The 23,193-nt window shown below is 44.2% G+C and overlaps 2 protein-coding genes across 2 annotated transcripts in view; one reads left to right on the top strand and one right to left on the bottom strand.

Annotated features, from left to right (window-relative positions):
- LOC112216509 (contactin-associated protein-like 2) overlaps positions 1-23,193 on the top strand; it is a 142,485-nt gene that overhangs the window by 106,492 nt on the left and 12,800 nt on the right. The window contains exons 18-24 of the mRNA XM_042298643.1: positions 445-615; positions 3,284-3,502; positions 6,913-7,001; positions 8,543-8,690; positions 12,045-12,275; positions 12,400-12,533; positions 12,804-12,897. Of these exons, the coding sequence (XP_042154577.1) occupies positions 445-615; positions 3,284-3,502; positions 6,913-7,001; positions 8,543-8,690; positions 12,045-12,275; positions 12,400-12,533; positions 12,804-12,897 (1,086 nt within the window). The remainder of the gene's footprint in view (positions 1-444; positions 616-3,283; positions 3,503-6,912; positions 7,002-8,542; positions 8,691-12,044; positions 12,276-12,399; positions 12,534-12,803; positions 12,898-23,193) is intronic.
- Positions 16,161-18,933, bottom strand: LOC112215486 (E3 ubiquitin-protein ligase TRIM21). The gene is given in 2 exon segments (XM_024374552.2): positions 16,161-18,452; positions 18,809-18,933. A coding segment is annotated over 1 exon segment (1,626 nt). The 5' UTR covers positions 18,451-18,452; positions 18,809-18,933; the 3' UTR covers positions 16,161-16,824.

The raw sequence follows: 23,193 nt of genomic DNA, 5'->3' as shown, positions 1-23,193 counted from the left end.
TTCTCCTCTCCTTTTCCCCTCCGTTTCCCCTTCTTTTCCCCTGTGTTCCCCTTCTTTTCCCCTGTGTTCCCCTTCTTTTCCCCTGTGTTCCCCTCCTTTTCCCCTGTGTTTCCTTTTCCCCTGTGTTCCCCTCCTTTCCCCTGTGTTCCCCTTCTTTTCCCCTGTGTTTCCCCTCCCCTTTTCCCCTTTTCCCCTGTGTTTCCCCTCCTTTTCCCCTGTGTTTCCCCTCCTTTTCCCCTGTGTTTCCCCTCCTTTTCCCCTCCCCTCCTTTCCCCTTTTCCCCCCTGTGTTTTCCCCTCCTTTTCCCCTGTGTTTCCCCTCCTTTTCCCCTGTGTTCCCCTCCTTTTCCCCTGTTTCCCCTCCTTTTCCCCTGTGTTCCCCTCCTTTTCCCCTGTTTCCCCTCCTTCTCCCCTTTTCCCCTGCATTTCCCCTCCTTTTTCCCAGGTAACTACTGGAACGCAGCATCATTCACCACGCCCTCCTCCTACTTGCATTTCTCCACTTTCCAGGGAGAGACCAGCGCTGATATCTCCTTCTACTTCAAGACCAGCGCTCCCTACGGGGTGTTCCTGGAAAACCTCGGCAACACAGACTTCATACGCCTCGAACTGAAATGTAAGTGCCTGTACCTCGCTCCTCTCATTTAGCACATTCTTTAGTTCTGTGGCTTCTTCTGTTTTTACACTCCTTTCATTGGCCTCTCTGGCTTGTTCTCTCTCTCTTTCATCTTTTTCAATTACTCCCCTTTTCCCCCTCTTCAACCCTACTCTCCTTATTGCACTGTATTAGAACACTGTATTAGAACACTGTATTAGAACACTGTATTAGAACACTGTATTAGAACACTGTATTAGAACACTGTATTAGAACAGTGACAAAAAACAAGACATTTCTGTTCAGACTTTAAAACTTTTCTCTGACTGCTTCCCTCTCAGTTCTCAAATCAAGTCAAATCAAACCTTATTTGTCACATGTGACCGAATACAGCAGGTTCTTTTGAAATGCTTACTTACAAGCCCTTAACCAACAGTGCATTTCAAGAAGAGTTAAGAAAATATTTACCAAATAAACTAAAGTAAAAATGAATAAAAAGTAACACAGTAACATAACAATAACGAGGCTATATACAGGGGGTACCGATACTGTTTCGCTCTATATGGCTCTAAAGCCATGATTGACATGTCATGTGCTTTATGTGACTATACTTGAATGCCTGAAATGAAATGTCTAATTGGGCATTCAATCATATTCAGATTGAGAATGTTAAATTCAAGGGGATCAAATTTAGCCACGGTTCTTTTATGATGAGATGGCTATTTAACCATACTGCCCTACATAGGCAAAACACAGTCATTTATTTGGCTGAATTATCTGTATTTTTCTGTTTAGACAGACAGCAATTTCTGATACTCCATTGTATATTTTGATCAACTCGTTTGTTCTTGGGCCAGGAAAGTAAATACCACATTAATCAGATAATATACCTGCAGCATAGTGGCTGTCAATTTGATGATGGATGACAAATTACATTTCTGCAGATTTCAAAGAGCTTTAGGTTTAATGGGGTTAATTCACCTCATCCACTCACAATTTTGTGGCAGAGTGTTTAGTAGTGATGTATAACATCCACCTTGGGGGGAAAACGTCAGACATCTTGGCTTACTACTAATATATAACACCTACTTAGGACACACCCACACCTCCTCCAGCTGCCCTCTCTCTCTCTCTCCCTTTGTCATTCATTCCCTCTCTTTCTCTGCATCTCTCCCCCTCTCCCTCTCACTCTCTCTCCCTCTATCTCTCTCTCTCTCTTTCTCTCACTCTCTCTCTCTCTATCCCTCTCTGCATCTCTCTCCCTCTCACTCTCCCTCCCTCTCTTTTTCTCCCTCTTTCTCCCTCTCTCTCTCTCTCTCTCTCTGCATCTCTCTATCCCTCTCTGCATCTCTCTCTCCCTCTCTTTCTCTGAATCTCTCTCCCTCTCTCTCTCACCATCTTTCTCTCTGAGAAGAGGTTGTTGAATATTCATGTGTGAGTCGTGAATGAGCTTTAATTTAGTTGGAGGAGAAATAATTTATTTCTCTCGTCGTTCTGCCGCTCTCATCTTTCCAAACACTCTCTCAAGGGTGAGGTGGTGTGTGTCTGTGTCCTTTTTTCTTTTGTTAACAGAAGTAGAGAGGCGGAGGATGGGATGGAGGGAGCGATGGAGAGAAAGAAGAGGGAGATTAGTTGGAGTTTCACCAAGTCGTGCTCAGGCCTTCATTACAATAGATTAGTTAGTCTGTTTTCACACTGGGGCTTTAGGCTCTGTGTTTGGCTGTTTTACTCAGCTAACAGAGGCTAAACTGTCCCTCTGTTGTTTCTGGAGGGAGAGAAAAGGGAGGATGGAGTAGGAAAGGGTGGAAATAAAGGAGAGCAATAAAAGGGATGATGATCAGTGTGTGATTGATAGGGTGGCCAGGTGAGAGGGCAGAAGGAAGAGTGACTCACACATAGCCTTTAGCCAGTAACATCTGGACTGAACAGGTGGCTAGTGGCAGACTTTTACACACACATCTCTACAGAGACCTATACATACACACACACACACACACCTCTACAGACACACACACACACACACACATCTCTACAGACACCTATACACACACACACACACACACCTCTACAGACACACACACACACACACACACACACTCTACAGACACCTATACATACACACACACACACCTCTACAGACACAGTCACACACACACATCTCTACAGACACCTATACATACACACACACACATCTCTACAGACACCTAAACATACACACACACACACACACCTCTACAGACACAGTCACACACACATTCTCTCTTTTGTGTGTGTGTGTGTGTGTGTGTGTGTGTGTGTGTGTGTGTGTGTGTGTGTGTGTGTGTGTGTGTGTGTGTGTGTGTGTGTGTGTGTGTGTGTGTGTGTGTGTATCAATATTTTTGTGAATTAGCTCCATCAAACACTGAGTGCAGTCATTATCACAGTAAAGCTGAAATCTATAATAACTAAATGAGTCTCCATAACCAATGAGGCATTAGATTAGTTATTGAACTGTAGAACTCCAGGGTGGAAAACAATGATTTATGAGATGAAGACTGAAAAGGTTTGATTATTAAACCAAAGGTACTTTATGCATTCAAATAAATAGATTCAAATGTGGTTAGTAGTTTGTGGACATGGCATTGATTCAAACTTCTTGTTTTTATTATTATTATTATTCTGCCTTTTCTTCTTCCTCTTCTTCCTCTAGCTCCTACTGTCATCTCCTTCTCCTTTGATGTGGGGAATGGCCCCGTGGAATTGGCCGTCCATTCAGCCACGCCCCTCAATGATGACCAATGGCATCGCGTCATGGCAGAGCGGAACGTGAAGGAGGCGGTGCTACAGCTGGATCTGAACTATAGGGAAGCTCGTCCCGCCCCTCCACAGGGACACACACGGCTAGAGCTGTTTAGTCAGCTTTATGTGGGTAAGAAAAGAGATACACACACACACACGCACGCACACACACACACACACACACACACACACACACACACACACACACATAAAAATAGTACAATACTGTACTACTGCATTTATATTTAATTCATCAGTCATTATATTTTAACTTTGCAAAGTTCAATAAGTTGGCTATATAGTTTGTGCCCGTATAACATTATAAAGCGTCTTTATATTCCCCTAAGTAAGTTCTCCGAAGCTTAGATACGACTGATTATAATGAAGATAAGACATCACACACACATACGCACAACGTTAAAGAATTATGTAAAACTAACTCCTCGTGACCGTAAATTATTAACAGTTGCAGAGGATTAAGACTTTTTATCCTCACACAGAGACAATGAATTAAGTCCTCATTATACCACACAGAGACAATGAATTAAGTCCTCATTATACCACACAGAGACAATGAATTAAGTCCTCATTATGCCACACAAAGACAATGAATTAAGTCCTCATTATGCCACACAGAGACAATGAATTAAGTCCTCATTATGCCACACAGAGACAATGAATTAAGTCCTCATTATGCCACACAGACAATGAATTAAGTCCTCATTATGCCACACAGAGACAATGAATTAAGTCCTCATTATGCCACACAGACAATGAATTAAATCCTCATTATGCCACACAGAGACAATGAATTAAGTCCTCATTATGCCACACAGAGACAATGAATTAAGTCCTCATTATGCCACACAGACAATGCATTAAGTCCTCATTATGCCACACAGAGACAATGAATTAAGTCCTCATTTTGCCACACAGAGACAATGAATTAAGTCCTCATTATGCCACACAGAGACAATGAATTAAGTCCTCATTATACCACACAGAGACAATGAATTAAGTCCTCATTATGCCACACAGAGACAATGAATTAAGTCCTCATTATGCCACACAGAGACAATGAATTAAGTCCTCATTATGCCACACAGAGACAATGAATTAAGTCCTCATTATGCCACACAGAGACAATGAATTAAGTCCTCATTATACCACACAGAGACAATGAATTAAGTCCTCATTATGTCACACAGAGACAATGAATTAAGTCCTCATTATGCCACACAGAGACAATGAATTAAGTCCTCATTATGCCACACAGAGACAATGAATTAAGTCCTCATTATGCCACACAGAGACAATGAATTAAGTCCTCATTATGCCACACAGAGACAATGAATTAAGTCCTCATTATGCCACACAGAGACAATGAATTAAGTCGTCACTATACCACAGAGAGACAATGAATTAAGTCCTCATTTTGCCACACAGAGACAATGAATTAAGTTCTCATTATGCCACAGAGAGACAATGAATGAAGTCCTCATTATGCCACACAGAATGGCTCTACATTTTCATTGTGATGTTTGAGTTGCTCCTCCGCTCCCTCTCTTCTCTACACAATGACTGTGAAGGTCATTAGGAGAACAGAAGTAAAAGAGGGCTTTATCTCTACCTCTTCTTTTCACTCCTCTATCTCACCCTACTTTATGTGGCTGTGGACCTGCCAATACTTTAACACTGACGACAGTGAATAAAACTGGATTTAGGATGGAGGGGAAAACTGCTGAGGTTGAATTCAATTCTCTTTCCTTCCTACTCTTTCTCTCTCTAACTCTGAACATTTATTTTTCTCTGAGAAACACTTCTAAATTCCAATCAGACATTCCAAAGTCAGATAGTTCTGAATACCAATAACACATTTTAAATTCCATCGTCTCATCAGTTTTTGGCGGTTTGGATGGAAGAACATTATCACTTTGCAGCTTCCTGAATGGCCATTGGGATTAATAAAGTTGTATGGAATTGAATTGAATTAAAGTAAATTGGTCCTTATATGCCACCGTTAACCATACAGCCATACAGGCACATATTGATTTGTGATGCGAAACTTTAATATCGGCTTATAAAGAGTGATAAAACTCACAGGAGACTTCTCCCCCACTATCTGATCTGCATGTACAGTAGGTTTCAGGGAAACCAACTCGTTGAATTACCCCTCAGGGATCAATCTATCAATCTAATCGCCATCAGATCATCAGCTTAACACAATCAGTTCTTCCGTCACCTCCATACAGTCATGGGACCTATTGGTTTGTACTGGATCAGAGAGCGGTATAAATCTGACTGTGTGATAGGCTAGGCTGCTGTCTCTCTTGTAGCTCATCTGCATGTGTCAGAGCAGCGAGGGTATTTGCCTGGTCGGGGGAAATTGAATCAGGCTCAGATGGGATCCGCAGTGGGTGTGATTTGCATTCTAAAGCTGGTGTTTATACACAGAGGTGCAGGGGAGAACACACCCCAATACTCACTTAGGTGGTCCCTACATTATCTTCATTATTTATGTGTTTATATTCTGGTATGTGAGGTATTATGTTATATTTTAACATGGTATATGATATTGCATTATTTCCTATATTTTCTGCATGTTTTCACTCACTTTCTCTTTCATTTTCCATGTTTTTTCTTTCCTGTTCTCTTTGTTTCTATTTTTGATTCATTCTGTGTCCTCCTCGTCTCGCCGTGTGTGACGGGCTTGCTCACTGCATGTGCATGTGCGTGTGCGTGTGTGTGTGTGTGTGTGTGTGTGTGTGTGTGTGTGTGTGTGTGTGTGTGTGTGTGTGTGTGTGTGTGTGTGTGTGTGTGTGTGTGTGTGTGTGTGTGTGTGTGTGCAACTGTCCCAGGGAAGCCAGCTTCGTTGACCTGCCAAGACAGTAGGTAACATTTAATAAAAACAGATACATAAATATGCATGATGATTTTCAGTTCATATCCATGCAGTCTTTTCCCATTGACATTCATGCAGTGCCACTGGTGGGTATTTTGGACTGTGTCCATGCCTGCTAATGTCTCTCCTGGCCTTGGTTTGCTTAGTTTGGCTCAGAGAAGGAAGGTATTCTAGCAGCCCACACTGGACTAATGGATGGTGTGTGTGTGTCCCTCTAGGCATTGCTGTCCTAATGAATATAATATGCTAGTTCATTAGCACATCATTACAGAGTAATTTGCCCTATGGAGACAGAGAGAGGCCAGGAGGAGTGCACCACACACACACTGCACTGGTGTGAGCAACTCCAGTCCTGGAGGGCCACAGTGTCTGCCTGATGTAATCTCTACCTTTTAATCAAAGCCTGATGTAGACCTGGGTGTGTGATATCTCCAGCCAATCAGCCAGACTAATTGATCAATTAAGTGCTAATGTTAGGTTAGATAGGGCTGGAGCACCTCTAATCTGGTCTGTTAAATCACTGTGACCATCAACTGTCATATATCCCTAACTCAACCTCAAGGGAAATTATCTCTATTCATATTCCCCAAAATAATCGTATCTCTCTCTGTTCTCTCTTCTCTCTCTCTTCTCTTTAGGTGCAGCAGGGGGTCAGAGGGGGTTTCTGGGATGTATCCGCTCACTCAGGATGAATGGCGTGACCCTTGACCTTGAGGAGAGGGCAAAGGTGACATGATCTTTTATTTCATCATATTTAAAAATAAAAAAAGTTGTTCTCTTCACTAATGCAAATTAAGAGCATCCAAAAGTCAAACTCCCTTTCTCTCTCTCTATCTACCTCTCTCTCTTTCTATCTACCTCTCTCTCTCCATCTACCTCTCTCTCTCTCCCCCCACCTACCCCCCTCTCTCCCTCTCTCCCCCATCTACCTCTCTCTCTCTCCCCCACCTACCTACCTCCCTCTCTCTTTATCTCTCTCCCCTCCATCTACCTCTCTCTCCCCCCATCTTCCTCTCTCTCTCTCTCCCCATCTACCTCTCTCTCTCCCCCATCTACCTCTCTCTCTCCCCCATCTACCTCTCTCTCTCTCCCCACCTACCTCCCGCTCTCTCTCTCTCTCTCTCCCCCCATCTACCTCTCTCTCCCCATCTACCTCTCTCTCTCCCCCCCACCTACCCCCCCCTCTCTCTCTCTCCCCCATCTACCTCTCTCTCTCTCCCCACCTACCTACCTCCCTCTCTCTTTATCTCTCTCCCCTCCATCTACCTCTCTCTCCCCCATCTTCCTCTCTCTCTCTCTCCCCATCTACCTCTCTCTCTCCCCCATCTACCTCTCTCTCTCCCCATCTACCTCTCTCTCTCTCCCCACCTACCTCCCGCTCTCTCTCTCTCTCTCCCCCCATCTACCTCTCTCTCCCCATCTACCTCTCTCTCTCTCCCCATCTACCTCTCTCTCTCCCCCATCTACCTCCCTCTCTCTCTCTCTCTCTCTCTCTCTCTCTCCCCCCATCTACCTCTCTCTCTCCCCCCATCTACCTCTCTCTCTCTCTCCACCTACCTCCCTCTCTCTTTAACTCTCTCCCCCATCTACCTCTCTCTCCCCCCATCTACCTCTCGCTCTCTCTCTCCCCATCTACCTCTCTCTCACCCCCATCTACCTCTCTCTCTCTCCCCCATCTACCTCTCTCTCTCTCCCCCATCTACCTCCCTCTCTCTCTCTCTCTCTCTCTCTCTCTCTCTCTCTCCCCCCCCCATCTACCTCTCTCTCTCCCCCCCATCTACCTCTCTCTCTCTCTCCACCTACCTCCCTCTCTCTTTAACTCTCTCCCCATCTACCTCTCTCTCCCCATCTACCTCTCGCTCTCTCTCTCCCCCATCTACCTCTCTCTCCCCCATCTACCTCTCTCTCTCCCCCCATCTACCTCTCTCTCTCTCCCCATCTACCTCTCTCTCTCTCTCCCCACCTACCTCCCCCTCTCTCTCTCTCTCTCTCTCTCTCTCTCTCCCCCATCTACCTCTCTCTCTCTCTCTCTCTCTCTCTCAATCTCTCTCTCTCCCCCCATCTACCTATCTCTTTCTCTCTCTCTCTCTCCCCATCTACCTCTCTCTATCTCTCTCTATCTCTCTCTCTCTCTCCCCCCATCTACCTCTCTCTTTCTCCCTCCCACCCCATCTACCTCTCTCTCCCCACCTCTCTCTCTCTACCTCTTACCCCCCCCATCTACCTCTCTCTCCCCACCTCTCTCCCGCTGCCTCCCTCTCTCTCTAGGTAACTCCAGGTGTAAAGCCAGGCTGTCAGGGTCATTGTACCAGTTATGGGATGTACTGCAGGAACGGAGGAAAGTGTGTGGAGAAATATAATGGCTACTCCTGTGACTGCACTGCCACGGCATACGACGGACCCTTCTGCACCAAAGGTGAGAGCTAATCGCTGAACCCTGAAATTACTGCTAGGATGTTGGACGGTGTAACCAGTAGACTCTTGTTTGCAGAGGAACTACAACATTTACTCAGAAGTAAGCATTAGTTTCTGTCAGTCGCAGTGAGACGTCATAGCCAGAAAGTTGATCCGTGACATATGAATTAATTTGTTTCCTAAACTTAAGCTTGTTTTCCTGTGTTCTACACAAGGCAGGGGTGACGAGACAGGGGAATATGTGTTAGAGGATAGAGGTAGAAAGAGAGGGGGGATAGAGGTAGAAAGAGAGGGGGGATAGAGGTAGAAAGAGAGGGGGATAGAGGTAGAAAGAGTGGGGGGATAGAGGTAGAAAGAGAGGGGGATAGAGGTAGAAAGAGAGGGGGATAGAGGTAGAAAGAGAGGGGCATAGAGGTAGAAAGAGAGGGGGATAGAGGTAGAAGAGAGGGGGATAGAGGTAGAAAGAGACGGGGAATAGAGGTAGAAAGAGTGGGGATAGAGGTAGAAAGAGAGGGGGATAGAGGTAGAAAGAGAGGGGCATAGAGGTAGAAAGAGAGGGGGATAGAGGTAGAAAGAGAGGGGGATAGAGGTAGAAAGAGACGGGGAATAGAGGTAGAAAGAGTGGGGGATAGATAGAGGTAGAAAGAGAGAGGGGATAGAGGTAGAAAGAGACGGTGGATAGAGGTAGAAAGAGAGGGGGATAGAGGTAGAAAGAGAGGGGATAGAGGTAGAAAGAGGGGGATAGATAGAGGTAGAAAGAGAGGGGGGATAGAGGTAGAAAGAGAGAGGGATAGAGGTAGAAAGAGAGGGGGGGGATAGAGGTAGAAAGAGTAGGGGAAAGAGGGGGGATAGAGGTAGAAAGAGAGGGGGAATAGAGGTAGAAAGAGAGGGGGATAGAGGTAGAAAGAGAAGAAAGAGGGGGATAGAGGTAGAAAGAGAGGGGCATAGAGGTAGAAAGAGAGGGGGATAGAGGTAGAAAGAGGGGGATAGAGGTAGAAAGAGAGGGGGATAGAGGTAGAAAAGAGGGGGGATAGAGGTAGAAAGAGAGGGGGATAGAGGTAGAAAGAGAGGGGGATAGAGGTAGAAAGAGAGGGGGATAGAGGTAGAAAGAGAGGGGGATAGAGGTAGAAAGAGAGGGGGATAGAGGTAGAAAGAGAGGGGGATAGAGGTAGAAAGAGAGGGGGATAGAGGTAGAAGAGAGGGGGATAGAAAGAGAGGGGGATAGATAGAAAGGTAGAAAGGTAGAAAGGGGGGATAGAGGTAGAAAGAGAGGTGGGATAGAGGTAGAAAGAGAGGGGGATAGAGGTAGAAAGAGAGGGGGATAGAGGTAGAAAGAGAGGGGGAATAGAGGTAGAAAGAGTGGGGGATAGAGGTAGAAAGAGAGGGGATAGAGGTAGAAAAGAGGGGGAGATAGAGGTAGAAAGAGTGGGGGGGGATAGAGGTAGAAAGAGAGGGGGATAGAGGTAGAAAGAGAGGGGGATAGAGGTAGAGGTAGAAAGAGAGGGGGATAGGGGGAGATAGAGGTAGAAAGAGAGGGGGATAGAGGGGGGATAGAAAGAAGGGGGGGGGATAGAGGTAGAAAGAGAGGGGGATAGAGGTAGAAAGAGAGGGGGATAGAGGTAGAAAGAGGGATAGAGGGGGATAGAGGTAGAAAGAGAGGGGGATAGAGGTAGAAAGAGAGGGGGATAGAGGTAGAAAGAGAGGGGATAGAGGTAGAAAGAGAGGGGGATAGAGGTAGAAAGAGAGGGGGATAGAGGTAGAAAGAGGGGGGATAGAGGTAGAAAGAGAGGGGATAGAGGTAGAAAGAGAGGGGGATAGAGGTAGTAGAGAGGGGGATAGAGGTAGAAAGAGGGGGGATAGAGGTAGAAAGAGAGGGGGATAGAGGTAGAAAGAGAGGGGGATAGAGGTAGAAAGAGAGGGGGATAGAGGTAGAAAGAGTAGAGGTAGAAAGAGAGGGGGATAGAGGTAGAAAGAGGGGGGATAGAGGTAGAAAGAGAGGGGGATAGAGGTAGAAAGAGAGGGGGATAGAGGTAGAAAGAGGGGGGATAGAGGTAGAAAGAGAGGGGGATAGAGGTAGAAAGAGAGGGGGATAGAGGTAGAAAGAGAGGGGGATAGAGGTAGAAAGAGAGGGGGATAGAGGTAGAAAGAGAGGGGATAGAGGTAGAAAGAGAGGGGATAGAGGTAGAAAGAGAGGGGGATAGAGGTAGAAAGAGAGGGGGATAGAGGTAGAAAGAGAGGGGGATAGAGGTAGAAAGAGAGGGGGATAGAGGTAGAAAGAGAGAGGGATAGATAGAGGTAGAAAGAGAGAGGGATAGAGGTAGAAAGAGAGGGGGAGGTAGAAAGAGAGAGGGATAGAAAGAGAGGGGGATAGAGGTAGAAAGAGAGGGGGATAGAGGTAGAAAGAGAGGGGGATAGAGGTAGAAAGAGAGGGGGATAGAGGTAGAAAGAGAGGTGGATAGAAAAAGAGAGGTGGGAAAGTGTGTGTGTGTGTGTGTGTGTGTGTGTGTGTGTGTGTGTGTGTGTGTGTGTGTGTGTGTGTGTGTGTGTGTGTGTGTGTGTGTGTGTGTGTGTGTGTGTGTGTGTGTGTAAAAACTGAAAATGAGGTCTTGAATGTAATGTGAAATAGTGTGTGTGTGTTTATTAACACGTGTGTTATACCCTTCAGATACCCCAGAGGGCCTTCTCCTCCCTCTGTTCTCCTGCCACTGTCATATGTATGAGTGCAGTCATAATTGTGATGCGTATTTCCATTATATTCATATTTACACCCGACTCCTGAGGTAGAATATTATTATCCTGACTGTCTCATTCTGCTGCTGCTGCTGCCATACCCTGGGGTCACAGACAGACAACTCTGACTTCATAATGAACAACACACACACACTTACACCAGAGAGTGAGGTTCTTACCAGCATCTCTACAGATGTAGCTCTGTGTGTGTGTGTGTGTGTGTGTGTGTGTGTGTGTGTGTGTGTGTGTGTGTGTGTGTGTGTGTGTGTGTGTGTGTGTGTGTGTGTGTGTGTGTGTGTGTGTAACTAGTCTTGTGGGGAGCAGAAGCCAGGCAGTGAAGCAACACAGGCACCAGCGAAAACACACACACACATACACACTCTCTGGACAGCCAGTATCTCCATAAGCTTCCTCTCAAGCAGCACGTTATCTCTCCTAAACAAGGTGTGTGTGTGTGTGTGTGTGTGTGTGTGTGTGTGTGTGTGTGTGTGTGTGTGTGTGTGTGTGTGTGTGTGTGTGTGTGTGTGTGTGTGTGTGTGTGTGTGTGTGTGTGTGTGTGTGTGTGTGTGTGTGTGTGTGTTTCTTCTAAACCTTTGTGTGTGTGTTGTCTCTTCCTCTCTCTCAGATGTGGGGGGCTTCTTTGAGGCGGGGACTCTGGTGCGATACGACTTCCTGTCAGAGTCAGCGGCAGCCAATCAGGACACAAGTTTTGTGGCCCAACCTTCGACTCCACAGGAAGTGAATCTGACAGGAGAAGAAGTAGCGTTTAGCTTCAGCACGTCCAACACACCAGCTATACTGCTGTACGCCAGCTCCAAGACACAAGACTACCTGGCTCTGGTGCTACGGCAGAATGGTGAGGCACTGACACGACGCATAACACACACACTCACAGACACACATCGGCTCTGCTGCTCTTCGCTTCTCAGGTACGCTTCAAATGCAGGTCTCTGCATTTGTGTGTGTGTGTGTGCGTGTAGGAACTCTCCAGGTGCGGTATAACCTAGGCGGACTCAAGGAGCCGTTCACCATAGACGTAGACCAGCGTAACCTAGCCAACGGACAGCCACACACCATCAACATGTCCAGAAGCAACAGGACTATCACCATACAGGTGCACACACACACACAAACCAACCTTTCTCTCCGCCGTCAAAGCATCGTCTGTGACGATTTCAGACATGTCCATTTTGAACCACAAGAGGGAGACAAAAGCCTTCAATAGTCTCAGGACTTGAATGATTGACAATGGCTTGATGCTTCATGGATATGAGTAGGCCTGTTTGAACACAGTTGATGCTGATGATTAACTATAGAAAACCTCCAATGGTTAGTATCATGATCTTCTCTCTCTTCCCCTCCTTCTCTCACTCTCCCCCTCTAGTTGGACCACTACCCCCCTGTCAGTTACTCTCTCCCAGAGGCATCAGACACACAGTTCAACCTGGTCAAGACATTGTTCTTGGGGAAAGTATTTGGTGAGTACAGGCACCTCAAATGTGTGTTTGACAGGTCTGCTTGGCCCTGGTAGAGACCATAGGCCTATTCAGAGAGCACCAGCAGAACAGTGCAGACTTGTTGTAGTTATGCTGTGTGCCCACCAGAGGGAACTAGAAGACAGTATTTCATATTTCACCAGGACAGTCATGAAGGAGAAGGTCTGATTTAAAAATATAGATATATTTTTTACCTTTTTTTAACTAGGCAAGTTAGTTAAGAAAATATTCTTATTTACAATGACGGCCCGGCCAAACCCGGACGACGCTGGGCCAATTGTGCGCCTCCCTTATGGGACTCCCAATCGCGGCCGGATGTGATGCAGCCTAATGTTGCGAGACATATTATAGATTTCAAAAATGATTGTCTGCTTTGGTTTCTGCAACATGATGTTCAATAGATATATTTTGCTTCGGTATATGATCTGTTGTCTGGCATTACTGGTGTAGTGTGTTAGTCCTGAGCATGCTCAGTGGGGTGCAACCTTACAGAACGTCCAGATAGGAATGTTATGTAGAACAGACGCTTCTCTGTAGAATTATAGGGATTCATGTCAGCTCTATACAAGACATTTCTAGCTGCGGCAATCAGAATGTTGTGCCCTCCTGAACACGACCCTGGCGTAGTATTATATTCCTTCTTGTTTGATCCCGATCACTAGTTTCGTATTCCATGACTCCTGGTTTTCCCGCTCTGTCTTGGGCTGGCGGGAATCAGTGGGGTAGAATAGCTGAGTTCACTTCTCAGCAAGAACCATTGATCGATGTACAGCCAACTAATATCACAGGGGATAATGTCGCTTTCCCTGTAACACACACTCATACACACAAAGCACTCCCAGCATTTATGCACCGACGTAGGCACACACGCACACACACCACAGCAACCCCACCTGGCAATGCAAAGCTGCCGTTCAAGGATTGAAGGACACAACAAAGGGCAAAGTCACCATTGCTCTGCCAGTTCACCTTTCCAACAGATAATTCATGCCGAATTATGCATTTCACAATATGGATTTATTTCCAAACGGGTTTCAACAACAACAAAAGTTTAACCGAAACTTAGACCTCATATGCAATATGGGCCTGTCATGCCAAATAATGTCCCCCGGCCAAATAGTGTCCCCCGGCCAAATAATGTCCCCCGGCCAAATAATGTCCCCCTCTACAACACAATGTGATTCGATAAACTTTTAGCGTCCTTTGCTATATCAACGGTTTTGACGACCTAGTGATTATAATTTTGGATCTCATTATACAGCCTAAATGACGTTCTTTTCATCATCGCTATGCAAACAAGGCTGATTTCCACGACAGTTTGGCTGTTAAAACACGTTTTGTTTAGCTAATAAAATGACAACATGAATTGTAACTACTTTTTAGTACCTTGTTAACATGACAACATGAAATACACGTCTTAAACGATGCTACGTTTCGGGAATGGAAAAGAAAAGCTGTAATCTGCTTGACACATTAAAGTTATTTACCTTACAGATCACCAAGTCAGCGAATTTCCACTACATTCAGATCGGAGGACACTATTTGGCATGACAGGCCGCATCCAACTGCAAGGTGTTACAGAGGGTAGTGCTGACGACCCACTACATCACTGGGACTGAGCTCCTTGCCTTCTAGGTGTTATATACCAGGTGTTGTCAGAGGAAGACCCTCAAAATTGTCAGACTCCAGCCACCCAAGTCATACCCTGTTCTCTCTGCTACCGCACAACAAGCGGTACCGGAGCACCAAGTCTGGGACCAAAAGGCTCCTGAACAGCTCCTCAAGTCATAAGACTGTTAATCAAATGGCTGTTTGCATCGATCCCCTAGTTTTTGCACTGGCATTCTTGCATTTGCTCTATGCACACTGACTCACACACTGACTCACACACTGACTCAAACCTACTCACACACTGACTCACACACTGACTCACACCTACTCACACACTCACACATACTACACTCCAACACACACACACACACACACACACATACTACACTCCAACACACACACACACTCACACATACTACACTCCAACACACATACACACTCACACATACTACACTCCAACAGACACACACATACACACGCTCTCTTTCTCTCACACACACACACACACACACAGGCACTCTTTCACACTCTTCACATACAATGCATCTGGAAAGTATTCAGACCCCTTGACCTTTTCCACATTTTGTTATGTTACAGCCTTATTCTGAAATGGATTAAATAGTTTTCTTCCCTCAGCAATCTACACACAATAACCCATAATGACATCACAATAACCCATAATGACATCACAATAACCCATAATGACATCACAATAACCCATAATGACAAAGCAAAAACATTTTTTGAAATGTATTTTTATTATTATAGATTTTTTTAACTGAAATGTCACATAGGTATTCAGACCCTGTACTCAGTACTTTGTTGAAGCACCTTCGGCAGCGATTACAGCCTCGGTGTAACGGTTCTCTTGTGGTGAAGTAGAGTCGGACCAAAATGCAGCGGTGTGATGATTCATGTTTGTTTAATGAAGGAGAAACTATACATGAATAAACTACAAAATAATGAAATGTGAAAACCTAAACAGTCCTATCTGGTGCAAACACAGAGACAGGAACAATCACCCACAAACACACAGTGAAACCCAGGCTACCTAAATATGGTTCCCAATCAGAGACAATGATGAACACCTGCCTCTGATTGAGAACCATATCAGGCCAAACATAGAACTAGACAAACTAGACAATAAACATAGAATGCCCAACCAGATCACACCCTGACCAACCAAAACATAGAAACATACAAAGCAAACTATGGTCAGTGTGACACTCGGAGTCTTCTTGGGTATGTTGCTACAAGCTTATCATCTGTATTTGGGGAGTTTCTCCCATTCTTCTCTGCAGATCCTCTCAAGCTCTGTCAGGTTGGAGGGAAGCGTCACTGCACATTTTTTTCAGGTCTCTCCAGGGATGTTTGATCAGGTTCAAGTTTTTGCTCTGACATACACTGTTAACTGTGGGATCTTATATAGACAGGTGTGTGCCTTTCCAAGTCATGTCCAATCAATTGAATTTACCAAGTTGTAGAAACATCTCAAGGATAATCAATGGAAACAGGATGCACCTGAGCTCAATTTCGAGTCTCGTAGCAAAGGGTCTTAATACTTGTGTAAATAAGTTATTTCTGTTTTAATTTTTTATAAATTTGCTAAAATGTATAAAAACCTGTTTTCGCTTTGTCATTATGGGATATTGTGTGTGTAGATTGAATTTATTCCATTTTAGAATAAGGCTGTAACGTAACAAAATGTGGAAAAAGGGAAGGGGTCTGAATACTTTCCAAATGCACTGTACGCTGCTGTTACTCAGTTTATTATCTATCATGATTGTATAGTCACTTTTACCCCTACCTACATGTACATATTACCTCAATTACCTGAACTACCACATACCCCTGCATATTGAATCGGTGCCGGTACTTCTTGTATGTAGCCTTGTTATTAGTATTGTGTTACTATTTCGTTTATGTTCTTTTGAATTATTTTTCACTTTTTAGGGAAGGGCTTGTAGGTAAGCATTTGATGGTAAAGTCTACACTTGCTGTATTCGGTGCATGTGACAAATGAAATGAAATTTGGTTTGATATACAGAAGAGCGTGTCAAAGTAGACTTGTATCTCTCTTTAATTTAGATCTGACCATCATTCTGACATCACTTAGAACCATCAGCCTTGCTCTCAATACTTGCAATGCAGAGGGAACATTTTCAAAACCTTTGTCCTTGGGAGGTAATTGATTACACTTTATACAGTTTGAGATGCACACCCAACAATATTGATCTGTAGTACCCCAAACTAATCAACTGCTGAGCTGAGTATTTGACATTTTAGTGACAACTTGTTTCACTGTGTGTGATTGACAGAGGAGATGACCAGTGGGGCTGAGTTTTCACCACTACAGCTAAGATAGGGGTTGAAATATGGATAGAGTTTCTCGGTGAAGTTGCATCCAAAGAAGGAGTAGATATGAGACTTGGCCTTCACATCATAGAAGGAGACCTGACCTTTCTCATAATCCACAAACACCCCCACCTTCTGGGGCTTCTCTCTCAGGGAGAGGCGGACAGGGTAGTAATTGTTGGCTCCATACCCATTCTCGCCATTCAGCCACACAGTCCAGAGTCCATCAGAGCTCAGGTTTAAACTCTCCTTCCTGTCTATGGATTCACTGGCCACTCCTAGCCACCACCATGTCTTCCCCGTCACCTGCACCTCATAGTAGAATCTCCCAGAGGAGAAACCCTCCTTACCCAGGACAGAGAAACTATTTTTAAATCTCTTTGGATCATTAGTGAGATTCTCTTGATTCTTGTCTCCGCATCTCACTTGTTTCCTATTTTTCTTACCAAGGATGAGGAATGGAAATGCTGTATCAGGGTCCAGAGTTACATCCACTGCATACTGCTGCATCCTCTTCAGCTTGATGTCAGGCAGCTTCTCCATCTCATTGTGAAGAGCATCTTCCAGTTGATACACAACTCTCCTTACATTTCCCAGACACAGCTGACTGTGGACACTTTTCTGAGACCACTTCCTGGTGGGAGGAAGCTTACAGAGGGGTGGGGAGCTCTGTAGGAGGTGGAGGTGGTCCTTGGTGTGTAAGAGCTGGTCCAACTCAGAGCATCTCCTCTGTAGCACAGTGATTTCCTGCTTCAGCTCTTCAATGAGCCCTTCAGCCTGCCACTCTGCTGCTTTCAACATCTCCTCAATCACCTCAATGAACTCAGCCTGGCTTTTCTCGATGCAGCGCACCAGAGCAGTGAAAACCTCCATGCTGTCTGCTATCTCTCGCTCTGCTGCTCTTTTTCTGAATTTTACTGAGTGTTTGATCTCCTGAACCTTCTGCAGTCGCTCCTCGATCATCTGCTGAACTTCTGCCTCAGTCTTCCCCAGTTGAGCCTTCCTCTGTCCACACTCTTCCTCTAGAGGGACGGTGAGGTGAGTCTTGTGGTCTGTCTCAGTGCAGAACGTACACACCCACGTCTGGTCAGTCCTACAGAACAGTTCCAGGAGTCTGTCGTGCTTCTTACACATCCTGTCTTGCAGGTTCTCCACAGGGTTGATCAGCCTGTGTCTCTTCAGGCCTGCAACTCTGTTGTGAGGCTGCAGGTGAGTTTCACAGAAAGCGGTCAGACATTCCAGACAAGACTTCAGGGCCTTGTGCTTTCTCCCAGTGCAGACATCACAGGCCACGTCTCCAGGTTCAGCAAGGGACTCATCTCTGTGTCTCATCCTCTTAAAATGATCTGCAACATCTCTGAGTGTTGTGTTGATTTTGAGCTCAGTTCTTCCGTAAAACATGTCCTTACACATTGGACACTAGCACAGGCCAGGCTTATTCCAGTATCCACTGATACAGGCCTTGCAGAAGTTGTGACCACAAGGAGTAGTGACTGGCTCAGTGAACACATCCAGACAGATAGAGCACTGTATCTGCTCTTCAGACAAGAGACTGCTAAGGGACGCCATGTCTGGAACACAAAAACAGAGACACCCATAAGTTGACTTCCTGGAAGGACTCAGCAGTAGCTTTACTGAAACATCACTACAGACAGAGGTCCAAAGCTGGCATCAAAGATGTGAAAACATCCCTTTTGCACCCACAAAATAGTGGGGGTGTTGACAGTTTTAATGAAACACTCAAAATGGGACAAGCTGCATACATAACCAGCTACAGTAGCTGCCCAACTTGTGTTTTTCCTAAACTTTACACTCGTATGCCTGTAAAATTGCAAATGAGCTGCATAGTTGTATTTAGGTCATACTGTATGAGCTGATACTAAACCACTGTGGTAGAAAATAGTTTAAACCTGTCCACTTCTCTTACCTGTGTGGGAGTTTTCCTGTTTTCTTGTTGAATGTTGGATACTGTGCTGCTGTGTTGTTGTTAGCCTTGTGAGGAGCAGCAGACTTTGTTTCCATGTACAATTCCCTGCTTTAGTTTACTTTCACTTCAGTAAAATTACATCACGAGGCCCCTCCCTTCACTGACTCCCTCTTTCCTTCACTATCTTCTTTCCTCCCTCCTTTCCTTCCTCTCTGCTCAGAACTGGCACATATCCAGAAGTTAACATCACAGAATGTCCAGATAGAAACGCAGAAAAATACTAAATAAAGGATTATGCAGGAGGTGAAAATATAGAGAGAAAGAGAAACTGCAAATGTTAGAGAGAGTTAGACCATAGAGATGCAGATTATGTGGATGTTAGTCATCATATAGAAGGTAAAACAATTGCCAGGAACTAGAGTTATAAAGGCCCAGGCGGAATCGATCTGGCATGTCCTCTACACAATGCTGCATTAATTCACTGTTCCAAACATAAAGCCTTTGAGGGGGGGGGGGATGTATATCAATACCATGAACCCCACACACAACCCCAGCAAAGCAGCAGCAACAGTAGCATGTTACTTCTCTCGAACACAACAGACACATGACTTTTATATGCACTCCAAACTGCCCAGCCACTCACTCATTCACCCATGCAGGTCATTAGGACTGATTGCTCTTGAGACAGGAGACAGGCTGACGCTCTGTTGACCTACACTGAATCTGAATGAGGCTAGAACACCACACAAGATATAGAAAGACTATCCATATTTAGAAACAACTGCAGATGACAGAACCCAGGTCTTCATGTTCAGTCTCGTCAGGACACACAGACAGAAACCAGTTTCTCTCTCTGATTTTCCTAATCCAGGTGTAGGCTATTTATGCGATTATTCAGAGCAAGCTTGGCTTGTTGTCTGAAACAGGTCTGTATTGGATGACTGTCTAATGACTATTGTAATGACTAGGAAATGTGGCTAGGATGGAGCTTGGTGTGTTTAACTTCATCAGGGCTGTGAGTTTGATTCCTGTATGCATCAACCGTCAGTTCATTTAGATAAAAGCAGCTTGTAAAGGACAACAGTTGAATCGACTGAAGAAAGTGTCTGCTCACTGTTTTGCTCCTCCCACGGGTGATTTTTATTTGTCTCTTTCTGGCTGGTTATTTTTGGTTGACCCCTGGCACACTGTCTGGCTCTACTTAATAACTTCTTAGGGCTGCAATCCTGTTAACGGGATGATATGACAACAGCCAGTGAATGTGCAGGGCGCCATTTTCAAAACAACAGAAATCTCATATTTAAAATTCCTCAAACATACATGTATTTTATACCGTTTTAAAGGTAATCTTGTTGTTAATCCCACCACAGTGTCCGATTTCAAATAGGCTTTACAGCGAAAGCACCACAAACGATTATGTTAGGTGACCACCAACTGACAGAAAAACCCAGCCATTTTTCCAGCCAAAGAGAGGAGTCACAAAAAGCACAAATAGAGATAAAAATTAATCACTAACCTTTGATGATCTTCATCAGATGACACTCATAGGACTTCATGTTACCCAATACACGTATGTTTTGTTTGATAAAGTTCATATTTATATAAAAAAAATCTGAGTTTACATTGGCGTGTTACATTCACTAGTTCCAAAAACATCCAGTGATTTTGCATAGCCACATCAATTCAACAGAAATACTCATCATAAATGTAGATGAAAATACAAGTTATACACATGGAATTATAGATATACCTCTCCTTAATGCAACTGCTGTGTCAGATTTCAAAAAAACTTTACGGAAAAAGCAAACCATGCAATAATCTGAGATGGCGCTCAGAAAATAAATACAATTATCCGCCATGTTGGAGTCAACAGAAATCAGAAATCACATTATAAATATTCCCTTACCTTTGATGATCTTCATCAGAATGCACTCCCAGGAATCCTAGTTCCACAATAAATGCTTGATTTGTTCGATAATGTCCATTATTTATGTCCAAGTAGCTACTTTTGTTAGCGCATTTAGTACACAAATCCAGACGCTCGTGCAGGTCCATCCGAACGTCGGACGAAAACTTTAAAAAGTTATATTACAGGTCGAAGAAACTTGTCAAACTAAGTATAGAATCAATCTTTAAGGTATTGTTATCATAAATCTTCAACAAAGTTCCAACCGGAGAAATACTTTGTGTGTAGAGAAGCCATGGAACGCAGGTCGCTATCATGTGAATTGCGCGTGACCAGGACCTGGCTCTCTGCCAGACACCTGGCTCATTCAGCTCCCATTGAGCCCCACAACACAGTAGAAGCCTCATTCAAGTTTCTAAAGACGGTTGAGTGGAAGCCCTAGGAAGTGCAACTTCATCCATATCCCACTGTGAATTCAATAGGGGCTGGGTTGAAAATCGACCAACCTCAGATTTCTCACTTCCTGTTTGGATTTCTTCTCAGGTTTTTGCCTGCCATATGAGTTCTGTTATACTCACAGACATCATTCAAACAGTTTTAGAAACTTCAGAGTGTTTTCTATCAAATACTAATAATAATATGCATATATTAGCAACTGGGTCTGAGGAGCAGGCCGTTTACTCTGGGCACCTCTGGGCACCTTTCATCCAAGCTGCTCAATACTGCCCCTGCAGCCATAAGACGTTTTTTTAAACAGAGAACTGTTGGATATCTTTTGATAACACTACTAGTCAAAAGTTTGGACACACCTCCTCATTCCAGGGTTTTTCTTTATTTTACTATTTTTATTTTTACATCAAAACTATGAAATAGCACTCATGGAATCATGTAGTAACCAAAAAAGTGTTAAACAAATCAAAAAATATTTTATATTTGAGATTTTTCAAAGTAACCATCCTTTGCCTTGATGACAGCTTTGCACACTCATGGCATTCTCTCAACCAGCTTCATGAGGTAGTCACCTGGAATGTATTTCAATTAACAGGTGTGCCTTGTTAAAAGTTAATTTGTAGAATTTCTTTCCATCTTAATGCGTTTGAGCCAATCAGTTGTTTTGTTACAAGGTAGGGGGTGTACAGAAGATGGCCCTATTTGGTAAAGGACCAAGTCCATATTATGCCAAGAACAGCTAAAATACGCATAGAGAAACCACAGTCCATCATTACTTTTAGACATGAAGGTCAGTCAATACAAAACATTTCAAGGACTTTGAAAGTTTCTTTAAGTGTAGTCGCAAAAACCATTGAGCACGATGATGAAACTGGATTTTGTTGAAGACCGCCACAGGTTAATTACAGTTAATTACAGCACATCAGAAATTTCAGCCCAAATAAATGCTTCACAGAGTTCAGTAACAGACACATCTCAACTTCAACTGTTCAGAGGAGACTGCGTGAATCAGGCCTTCATGGTCGAATTGCTGCAAAGAAACCATTACTAAAGGACACCAATAAGAATAAGAGACAAGCTTGGGCCAAGAAACACGAGCAATGGACATTAGACCGGTGGAAATATGTTCTTTGGTCTGAGGGGTCCAAATTAGTGATTTTTGGTTCCAACCACCGTGTCTTTGTGAGACTCAGAGTAGATGAACGGATGATCTCTGCATGTGTGTTTCCCACCGTGAAGCATGGATGAGGAGGTGTGATGGTGTGGGGGTGCTTTGCTGGTGACACTGTCTGTGATTTATTTTGAATTCAAGGCACACTTAACCAGCATGACTACCACAGCTTTCTGCAGCGATACGCCATCCCATCTGGTTTGCGCTTAGTGGGACGATCATCTGTTTTTCAACAGGACAATGACCCAACACACCTCCAGGCTATGTAAGGGCTATTTGACCAAGAAGCAGAGTGATCGTGTGTTGCATCAGATGACCTGGCCTCCTTCAAAACTGTTGGAAAAGCATTCCAGGTGAAGCTGGTTGAGAGAATGCCATAAGTGTTCAAAGCTGTCATCAAGGCAAAGGGTGGCTTCTTTGAAGAATCTAAAATATATTTTGATTTGTTTAACACGTTTTTGGTTACTACATGATTCCATATGTGTTATTTCATAGTGTTGATGTCTTCACTATTATTCTACAGTGTAGAAAATAGTACAAATAAAGAAAAACCCTTGAATGAGCTTGATATAGACATTTCCTTAAAGGTAATTATTTTGATAATGGATGGTGATGTTTATATCTGTGTGTCTGCTGAGGCAGTGTGTTCTGTAGTCTATATAATCTCTGTGTGTCTGCTGAAGCAGTGTGTTCTGTAGTCTATATAATCTCTGTGTGTCTGCTGATGCTGTGTGTTCTGTAGTCTATATAATCTCTGTGTGTCTGCTGATGCTGTGTGTTCTGTAGTCTATATAATCTCTGTGTGTCTGCTGAGGCAGTGTGTTCTGTAGTCTATATAATCTCTGTGTGTCTGCTGAG

The sequence above is a fragment of the Oncorhynchus tshawytscha genome, linkage group LG16 (assembly GCF_018296145.1).
Source record: "Oncorhynchus tshawytscha isolate Ot180627B linkage group LG16, Otsh_v2.0, whole genome shotgun sequence".
Classification (NCBI taxonomy): Eukaryota; Metazoa; Chordata; class Actinopteri; order Salmoniformes; family Salmonidae; genus Oncorhynchus; species Oncorhynchus tshawytscha.
Note: the sequence above shows the minus strand (reverse complement) of the source record. Positions and strands in the feature narration are given on the sequence as shown.